This window comes from Drosophila guanche, unplaced genomic scaffold (genome assembly GCF_900245975.1).
Source record: "Drosophila guanche unplaced genomic scaffold, DGUA_6, whole genome shotgun sequence".
Taxonomy (NCBI): Eukaryota; Metazoa; Arthropoda; class Insecta; order Diptera; family Drosophilidae; genus Drosophila; species Drosophila guanche.
In genome coordinates this window covers 17533840-17544437 of record NW_022995743.1, presented here as the reverse complement: position 1 = coordinate 17544437, position 10598 = coordinate 17533840, and the positions used below count along the sequence as shown (strand labels likewise).

At 42.4% G+C, this 10598-nt stretch overlaps 1 protein-coding gene across 1 annotated transcript; it reads left to right on the top strand.

The window, feature by feature from the left end:
• The first annotated feature begins 3557 nt into the window (after positions 1-3557).
• LOC117583419 (odorant receptor 42b) lies at positions 3558-5013 on the top strand. Its single transcript, XM_034271716.1, has 3 exons — positions 3558-4423; positions 4480-4837; positions 4931-5013. Exons 1-3 carry the CDS (start codon positions 3657-3659, stop codon positions 5003-5005), a joined length of 1200 nt encoding a protein of 399 aa, XP_034127607.1. The 5' UTR covers positions 3558-3656; the 3' UTR covers positions 5006-5013.
• The last annotated feature ends 5585 nt before the right edge of the window (positions 5014-10598 follow it).

Below are 10598 nucleotides of genomic sequence, written 5' to 3'. Positions count from 1 at the left end.
TTTATTATAATTTTACTCGCCGTACCCGGCCCTGTGGAAGCAGTAAAAGTAACTCATCAAAACGCATTCTCTTGGCTTGGCAACAGCCCAACAGAGTAAAAGAATAATATTACAAGAATTAATTTAATGCTTGGCTGCATAATTATCCGAGACTCTTTGTGCAGCGTTTGTTATATTTGCAGTGCGTTAATAAATGTATCTCATTTTAGAACAACTTTTCGACTGAAACAAACGATAAGAAATTAAATGAAAATTCTTGAATACAATTACAATCTCAATTATAGAATTGAATGCTTAAATGGAAAATTGATTTGAATTGTAGCACAATTAGGGTTTCATGGACATAATTTGCCATTGGTAAATCATTTGAATCAAATTTAATCTATTTTCTATTTGGCTCTCTCTGGCCGAATAATGGGAATTATTCTGATAGGTTCACATTTCAGCAATTGATGGACTGAATGATTGCCCAACTGGCACTAAGTCTGGTTTCATATTCAATTATCTCCGGCATAATGGACGTTGCACACTTTTAGTTAACTCCATTAATTTGCAACATATCAAAGGCAGATTGACACTCGGCTCTGTCTTTGTGCGAGTGTGTACATATGTATGTACTTACATACTCGTATCGTATAAATGAAGCCCTGTAAGCATGTACATTTACTGGAGCAAAGTCTGACATCCCTCTCCAAAAAGGCTGCGTCATGTGCTTTCATGTGCGACTGCGAGAACGTATGGGTGTGTCAGGTGTGTCAGGTATTTGCCGAGCAGCCAGTGAACATCCCGAAAATATGTGTAAGCGACTGCAAGCCGCCAGCGCAACGTGGCATTAATTTCCGTTAATTAAAATAAATACGTCGAGCGATAATAAATAGCACGACACTGGTATTAAAACGAATGCGAAGAGATCCATCCGAACCACACCGAAAAGCTATCCAAAAAGCACACGGCGCCTCCAATTAGATGCCTACTCCTCAGTACATATGCATACATACATGTATACAAAATTATACAAACATACATATGTCAGTATACTCGCGTACCCCTCTATTTGTAGGCACATTTAAAGCAGTTGTCTCCCCAATGCACTGCAATTAAAGGGATAATTGATTTGCCTGGAGTCAACATAAATTCTGACACGCATTTCGGACAGCCAACAGATTGGCGATTCCCGGGATGCTGGCCCTGCTAGTGCTCCTTCTCCTGCTTCTGCTCCAGGTCCACTGGTGCGTTATTGCAGAGCATAAATTCTATTCAAATTCTATAACATTTCAGCACATAAGCCGGTACTGTCAGGCGTGCGATGTACAGTCTCACCTTGACAAGGATAAGATGTGGAGGAGGAGAAAGAGAGAGCTTTGTGGAAATAACTGAGGCAAAACACAAATGTCTTTCGGCATATGCCCAGCTACTGGGCAGGAATAGAGGGCGGCAAGTGACAACGGGTGAGCGCCGCCCCTCTAGGGCAAACGTACTCGAGTGTGAGAGTCATACAGTGGCAAACAAAAGATTATCCTTGCCCTTACTTCACGCTCAGCTATACAAACCTGCCTCGGACACACTTGGCAACAACAGGAGAATCAGGAGGAGAAGCAGGAGCAGCATCTGCTCGACAGGCTTGATTGTGGATAGTATATAAGTATAGAAGCCCCCGTGGGTGGCTTTCAGGCTGTGGATGCCCCTGCTATTGAAACGTTGCAGTAATGAAAAAAAATGTCAACTTATACGTACAAAGAGAGAGAAAGAGCGAGTGCCCGTGCCATAGCCAGGACCGAAGACGGAGATGAGCCAGGGCCAAGCAGACACCAGAGGTACGGATGTAAGTACAACAGAAGCGACAGCGACAACAAAACATGTGTCAAACGCCAGACATTCTGAGCAATATTAATAACACTCGGCGAACATATTTTTCATTAAAGCAGCAGCAGGGGCAAGACTTGTACACACACAACGTGTGTCAGCTGTTGAGGCTTATGCTTAAAGACCGATAATGCAAAGCTCCCACACACACACACACAGTCGTGCAACCAAGGAGGAACAGCATCAGTAGATGGCAGACCCAGTGGGGCAGTTCACCTAAAGGGCGCTGGACATATTCCCTCATCCCGAAGCTGCAAGCCTGGATCGAAAGGAAGAACGGCCAGGTAGATTTTTACCTCAGGAGACGGAGGACTGGTGCCCAACGTGCGGCAGTAGTACGCGCCAGGTGCCTTGGTGCCGATCATGCTGCCCAAGCCAAGGGCATGGGAAGCGGCCGAAAAGTTCGCCTCTAGCGTTATGCGAACTCTGAGAGTTTTGGAGAGAAGGCGTAAGCAGGTGACGGGTAGGAGCCTACGAGCGTGCGACGCAATGCCTTGCGGCAGTACCGCGCGCCTTGGGCGCCCACTCTCGGATAAGACCCGCACTCAAAATTATCCAATACGAGAAGGGACGTGTGGGACGCTTCTTACGCGTCACAACTTTTATACCCAGCACTCAGTACTACATCTGCACCTTATCGGTGTTTTGTCAAATTTTTAATTTTTTCTTCATCTGTCATCCACATCTACAACACCTCTCACACCAACACGCTCCTTTAGCTCGACCCCCTTCCCTAGACCCACACACTGCAGACTCGCGGCAGAGGCAGAGGCCGCACACTGCGCGAAGCAGTGTGTGAATGAGAGAATGTGAAAAAAACAACAAAAGCTGCGGGGCGGGGTGTGTTTCGCCACTGGAAATTAATTTCTTCATTGTGGCTATAATAATGGTCCAATAGGATCCCAATGTGGTGATCTGATAGATATGGTCATGAGAAGCTTTCGCTCTTTTGGGGGTTTCAGTGTGAGTCTTGATGCAAAATTTGGTGGCTCTAGCTCTTATACACGACAAACAAGACGGACAGACGGACGGACAGACAGACAGACATGGCTCTATCGATTCGTCTATTGATGCTGATCAAGAATATATATACTTTATGGGGTCGGAAAAGTTTCCTTCTGTGCGTTACATACAACCGTTATTCACACAAATACAATATACCCTATTTACTCTTCGAGTACCGGGTATAAAAACCGGTAGAGTCCAACGAGAGGGAATTTTATAAATGTAGTGATAACGGCGATTAGAGGCCATTTTGTATTCCCCCGAGGCCAAGGGGCAGCCTTGAAAAAGTGGTTCAATATACCTTTTATGAAAGCCCCCAATCGTTTCAGTTCGGTTCGGTTTGGGTCGTCTGTCTGCCTGCCTGCCTTCAGGTCCGTGCAGACACACAACCGAACGAAAAGAACAAGCGACGAACTGCGTATGAGCAATGTTCTTAATTGCCTTTAAAGGGCCGTCTGCGATTTTTTGCCAACTTTCCCCATCATTTATGTAAAGCGGAAAGCCCGCATGTGGAAATACTGATGCAGGTTGATACGAGTCGAGTGCTACTATCCATGTATCAGAACCGAAACGAAAACTCTCAAAATGTCGGTCCGAGACTCTTGACTTTGTTAATTAAACATAACGGCGCACAACGAGCAATTCTCAAGTGAATAATTAAACAAAAGGAAGGGCCTGAAACTTAATAAAAACTTTTCGAATTCATTGAAAACTTCATCTAGGAAAATGTCAAAAATTCGACTATATAAGTAGCCCTCCAGGGTGCCGAGGCACACACAGGCCCCAGGATGGTCTTCAAACTAATACGACCAGCCCCGCTGACGGAGCAGGTTAAATCTCGAGATGGCTGCATTTACCTGTTCAGGGCGATGAAGTTCATAGGCTGGGTGCCGCCCAAGAGTGGAGTGCTGCGCTACATCTATCTCTTCTGGACGTTGATGACGCTTATTTGGTGCACCACGTACCTGCCTCTGGGATTCCTGGGCAGTTATATGACCCAGATCAAGTCGTTCTCGCCGGGCGAATTCCTCACCTCGCTGCAGGTGTGCTTCAATGCATATGGATCTTCGGTGAAGACGGCCATCACCTACTCGCAGCTGTGGCGGCTCATCAAGGCAAAGGATCTGCTGGACAAGCTAGATCTGCGCTGCACCACCACCGAAGAGCGCGAGAAAATTCACAGCGTGGTGGCACGCAGCAACCACGCCTTCCTCATCTTCACTATTGTCTACTGCACTTACGCGGGGTCCACCTACCTCAGCTCAGTGCTGAGCGGGCGCCCACCCTGGCAGCTCTATAATCCCTACATTGACTGGCGCGATGGCACACGGAATCTGTGGCTGGCGTCCACCCTCGAGTACATCGTGATGTCGGGGGCCGTGCTGCAGGATCAGCTCTCCGACACATACCCTCTGGTCTACACCCTAATTCTGCGCGTCCACCTCGACATGCTTAAGGAACGCATCCGACGGCTGCGAACCGACAAGTCCATGAGCGAGGCCGACAACTACGAGGAGCTGGTCAAGTGCGTCCTGGATCACAAAATTATTCTAAAGTGGGTGCTTCGTGTTTGTTTTTCGAGTGAAATCAGTGCAGTAAGCTCTTCTTCAGGTTTTGTGACACCATCAAGCCCGTTATTTCGGGGACCATTTTTACTCAGTTTTTGCTCTGCGGCATTGTGCTGGGTCTGACGCTGATCAACGTTTTCTTCTTCTCTGACCTTTGGACTGGCATCGCCTCCTTCATGTTCGTCATCACCATTCTCCTGCAGACGTTCCCATTCTGCTACACCTGCAACCTTATCATGGAGGACTGCGATGACCTGACTCATGCCATCTTTCAGTCCAAATGGGTGGATGCCAGTCGCCGCTACAAGATGACGCTCCTCTATTTCCTGCAGAATGTGCAGCGGCCCATCGTTTTCATTGCCGGCGGCATCTTTCAGATATCCATGAGCAGCAACATCAGCGTAAGTGCCGATTGTGGGGGCACTTTGTTTCCCAGGCCCGCAGGCAAACAATCAATTCTGTTCTAAGTTTCTGATGCTTTGCCCTACTTTCAGGTGGCCAAGTTTGCCTTTTCTGTCATCACCATCACCAAGCAAATGAACATAGCAGATAAGTTTAAGGAAGAATGAACACTCCCAAGTAAGGATTTTTATTTTTACTTGTTGGTTTCTTACCTTTCCCATGAATCCCGTGCCATTGATTTTTCATAAATAATATTTATTCTTAAGTAACTCTGTACATAGCAAAGCGGCAACCACTCCTAATCCTTTTCACCATCATCAATATTCACATCCTGGCTATCTTTGCAGAGGACTATTTTGCAATGTGTTCCAATTTAAGTTGCTTTAAACAAATTGATCTTTTAGCTAGAACCAGTTCCAAAATATCGGATACTCAACGCAAACTCATCGATGCAGAGGCTGTTGCTGAATTGGTTATGGGAATAAATGTTGACATCTAGTGCCAATTACAACGAAAGCCACTCAATATTATATGCCACACACTGCATGTAATTTATTTTTAATAGGCTAAAAAATAAATCAACGGCTGAGCCAGCAGATTCATTTTATACATCAAAGATATTCTTTAGGTTGCAATTTTCAGGCTTTGATTCTTATCTGGTTCTAGTTGTGGAATCTATAACAGAATGTTTCCTTGGTTTCATATGTGAAAATAATATGTTCGTGACCCTAGAACAATCAGGCAGTTTTCATCCTACCACTTCGACCTTGCTTGTCTGAGGACGGACGTTAGAATTTAGAACATATAAAATCTGCGTTTCAAAACAAAGGCTTTCATATATATTTCCATGACTTCCTATTCTTATAATTCAATATCTTTGAAATTTTCTTAACCTACAGAGGAATTCAAATTTTTTGGCGGCTTAGCTCACTTAAAATGTATACTTATTTTAGCTTATAAGAAATTAAGAATTCAAGAATTTATATATGAATATAGTGGCGGCAGTAAGTATACGGACTAAGAATCAGATGTATTTATTATTAGAATAAAGAGGGGGGGGGGGGGGGGGGGTCGAGAGGTATCAACCCATTACGGTTATGATTAAATATTTATGTATGTGTCAGTTTCTGGGGGAAAATAGAAGTTATTAGCAATATATGCACACGAGCGTACGTGCAAGTACGACTTAGCTATATCAATTAATAGTTTTAAGGTCTCATACCCATTTTGCTAGCTCCGGTATGGTACATCATCTGATCGACGGTACAAGGTGGTAGAAGTTCCAGGTGAAGAGAGGTTTATTTGTAATCATGTTAACATTTTGGAAATGGCGTATGTCTCACTTTCGCTGTTAACCGGGGTGTGCAAGAAGTTCAGCTAATGCCACGGGCTTTTCAATTCTGGACGTGAGTCGATCAAGTCGCTTCTCAGACCAAACCCAAGTTTTAGTGCGAAGAGCTTAAACCGCGGCTGGAAATTGTACAAAGATAATCAGAAAATACCTGAAGAGAAATACAGCCGCCGCTGGGCCGCTTAGAATATCGAAAAAGTGCCAAACGCAAATAAGCGATTGGCACTTAGTACTTAGTGCAAATCTGTTACATTGAAGCTACAAGTACATTCACCCTTGAACCAAAGCCGTGTATTAAAGGCAATAAAATCACTCAATTCGCCGAGTAGAAAAGCAACACACAAAAACAGCAGAATAATTAAGAATTTATTGCGCTCCCAGCGATCGAGCAGCAACTAAAGCCGAGAGAAGCCGCTGCAATTGGACGTGAAGTAGTTTAATTCGCACCTCCGAAGCCACCGTCTGGACGGGGAAGCCGCGATTTTCTAACCGGGAAATGTCGATTAAATAACCCTTCGTTTACATTTTTATATACATATCTCTAGTTTTTTTTTTATCCCACCCTAGCCTAAGTGTAAAATAAGTTGGGTAGAGTTGAGTGAAACATGAAATATTAAGTGATTGCCGAGGAATGTAAAAGTCTCATAAAAGTGGTTAAAAATTGTAATATTGTGTGGAGCATTAGAAAACGCCGTTAATTGGTGCAATCGACGTTCCTCTTCCCTTTTTGTTCTTCGTGCATGTCTCTCTCTCTTCTAATATGGTCGGGTATTGTTTTTCTTCCCTTTTTAAAAAGTGCAACAGATTCGCCGCCTCGCATCGAAAAAATCGCTTTTGGAGATGGAAGGTTCCGAGACATGCACGTAAGTGGAAAAAAATGACTTTTATTGCATGTTACAAAGATTATAAGAGCGCACTAATATAGTTTTAACCTTTTTTTTGTCGACATATACTTATGTGAATTTAAATTGTATTACTTTCAAACCATTTATTATAGCTGACCCGGTGAACTTCGCACCGCCTAACAGTCAATGAATGTCGTGTTACTTTTTAGCTGAACTAATTTAGGCTTTAATGAACGTAAAACAATGATACAAAATAATATGTTTATACAGATAGAAACAAAAAAGTACCAACTTGATAGCGCGTGATTTCATCGTTGGTATTGGATGTTTGGATACCAAAAACCGCCATGTCGCTCTCTTTCGTGACATATTTGCAAATGTATTTAATTGACTTGACACAATTGCAATCACTTGGCATGCGCTCTAAAGCAGTCTTGAACAGCCTGACCAATGCATGATGTTCATGAAGCATTTGCTGTAGATCTTGGAGAATTGCTCTCTTCGTAGCTGTGTTGATCCCTTGACGCCTGTCAAGTTGTTCTTCCATATTGCCCATATTGCAAGAATTTATGCTGTGCGTCTTCTATTGGTTGCAATGATCCAATGCGATGGTAATCGGATTTTCATTCAAGCACTTTGTGGTAAACGATATTCTTTGTTTTTTGGTCAGGCGCAAGAACAAATAAAGCGGATGGTTTGCCGACACGTGAGCATGCCTCGTACAATTGACCATGAGAAAAACATTCATTTTCTAGATTGAGGCCACAAATAGTCAAGGATTGGCCGTGGGATTTGTTGATCGTCATGGCTAAGGCAAGACGAATCGGGAATTGAATTCGTTTAAACTCAAAGGGCATACCCGTTAGGATCATCGGAATCCTTGGAATAAGAACTTCCTCATCTTTAAATTTTCCTTTAAGTATCGACGCGTGAATCACATTGCTCATCAGTTTTCTTATCACCAAACGCGTTCCATTGCAAGGTTTTGGTTGGTTTACCTTTCTAAGCATGATGACGACAACTTTAAGTTTTAAATTGTGCGGTGGTAAACCAGGCACATCCAAGGAGTTTAAAAATTCAGTTGGATAATTAGTGGCTTCTTCTTCGTTTGTTACACAGTCGATAGATTTGAATGAATATAAGTACCTACGATTTGATTTTGAATTATAAGATTGAGGTCATCTACATCTTTATTTTTAGCGGCCAAAATTGTTCGCTCACTTAACCACTTAGTATTTTTGTGGTTAGCAATGATATCCGGGAATACGTTGTTGATAAGCTCGTCTTTTGATGATACGAAATCGCAAAAATTTGGAGGAAATGAAATCAAACCGCTCGATTTGTTAACAGGAACACGGCCATTACCGATAGTCAGAAATTGATTCGAGAAATCATCAGCAGATAGATCGTTCAACAATGCAACTCCCATATTTACAGACAGTTGAAGTTTCTTTACATATCGCCACAGCTTTGATGCTTTGAGGCAAGCGTTTATTTCGTCTGCAGCAGTAGATCTTGGAATGACTGGTAGTGTTTGTCGGAAAACGCCAGATAATAAAATCATTGTGCATTCGTCCCATATGATGATTTTTTGATGCTACTAAAACTTTGGCCATTGCGGAGTTTTTCGAAATGCTACATGTCGGTTGTTCAGTAGTTTGAAGGTTTAATGGCAATTTTAACGCTGAGTGAGCCGTACGGCATCCGTCTAACAATGTGGCCGCTATTCCAGAAGAAGCAATTGCTACCGCAATTTCGGATCCCGCACGTACAGTGGCCAAAATCAATGACATGAGGAATGTCTTCCCAGTTCCACCGGGGGCATCCAAAAAAAAATAAGCCGCCATTTCCATCATCAATTGCATTAATCAGTGTATCATAGACTTCCGTCTGCTTAGGATTCAACAGAAGTACATTTGTTTGAACTGATTAAATTAGTTCATGTGGATCATATTCATGTTCACATTCCAATTCTCTATTAATTCCGCGATCAGGCGCTGGCATTCCTAACATAACTAACAAACTGCCGCACATGAGGTAACACATATCTTCAATCAAGAGCAAAGTCTGGTTATGGATCTTTTCATTTACCTCAAGATCGTAATTTCTTGAGCTGACGCGAATTCGATGTAAAATATCTTCGGACATGCTATCTTTGTATTTGTTCCACAGGTCAAGTGGGTTCGATGGGAAGCATGTTGAAATGATGATAGCAAATAATGTGCGTATCTGACTTGGAGATGCAGAAATAATTGCTTCAGCGATTGTCGTGTCCCAATGAGTATCGTTTTCCAGCAAATTGCTCTTGACATGCTGCACGAATTCAAATGATTCAAATGATGTTGGCCCTCGAACATGTACCAGCAACAACCGCAAATAGAAACATTCATCATTCTTCGGATGAACTGTGTAAATACGACCAATAGCATCAGTGGAACGCATATCTGTCGATGGTGCAATCATACAGACACGCTGCTCGATTCAAACCATTTCTTCTTGCACTTTGAAGATTATTCATCTGTTCTTCTGTACGATAAGCTCGACAATTTCTCTCTCTTTGCTCTTGTGTGTGAGAAGCACGAATTAAGGCCCTTCTTTGCTCCATATTAACGCGGCGCTGTTCTCGTGCAATTTCAGATAATTGACTCGCGATATTCCGTTGCCTAATTGCATTACGGCTTCGCTGGGAAAGATTGGATCTTCTAGGACGCGGCATTGTTATTAATATGATTAATACAAAATTAAACAAATACAAATGAACAAAAAATGAACAAATGAACTTTTTAGACAAATTTCTGAACACACACATGATGTTTTCAGACAAAAATAAAGTTTTGTTATATTTTTATATATATTTTTTTATATTTATATTTATATAAGTTGTATTCTGCTACTCGCGACGGAAACAAATCCAACAAATCAAAAACCATGGCAATCGGTCCAGCCGTTCTCGAGTTATAAGTGCTTTACAAAATACGACTTTCTTTTATATATATATAGATTATTTTTACCTTTTTTCTTTTTGTTCCGTAACCTTTTTTTCTGTGATAACCTTTTTGTGAAGCACGCTTAAATTCACTTTTATATCTACTTTTTTTTTTGGTATTGTGTTATAATAAATACGTTTTAATTTGAATTTCAATATGTTCTAGTTGTTCGGATTGTGGGTGCCATGTCTCGACGTAGAATGGAAGTAGTGTAGAGTGTTAGGTCGTTCAAGGGATCATCGGCCTCTCTTTTGGTCTTGCGGCTAAGACGATCATGGTAGGGTGGGCAATCACCAGCGCAGCAGTAGAACGGCTTAAACCAACTTTTGCAACAACATCTTGCAGTGTCATAACTAGTCAATTTTATGTGTGTTTCATATCCTTTCTGTCTGTCCGATCGAACCTGTATTTGGCCTAAACTAGCACGCGAATTGTAATGTAATTATGTATATATACAAAGCGAGCAGGTAGCACAGTGGTCTTTTTAACACCCCCCCCCCCCCCCCCCCCCCCCCCACCAAATCTTTTATCTTCAAAATTGTAGGTTTGGGAGGTTTTCGCAATTTTGCGGGGGCGT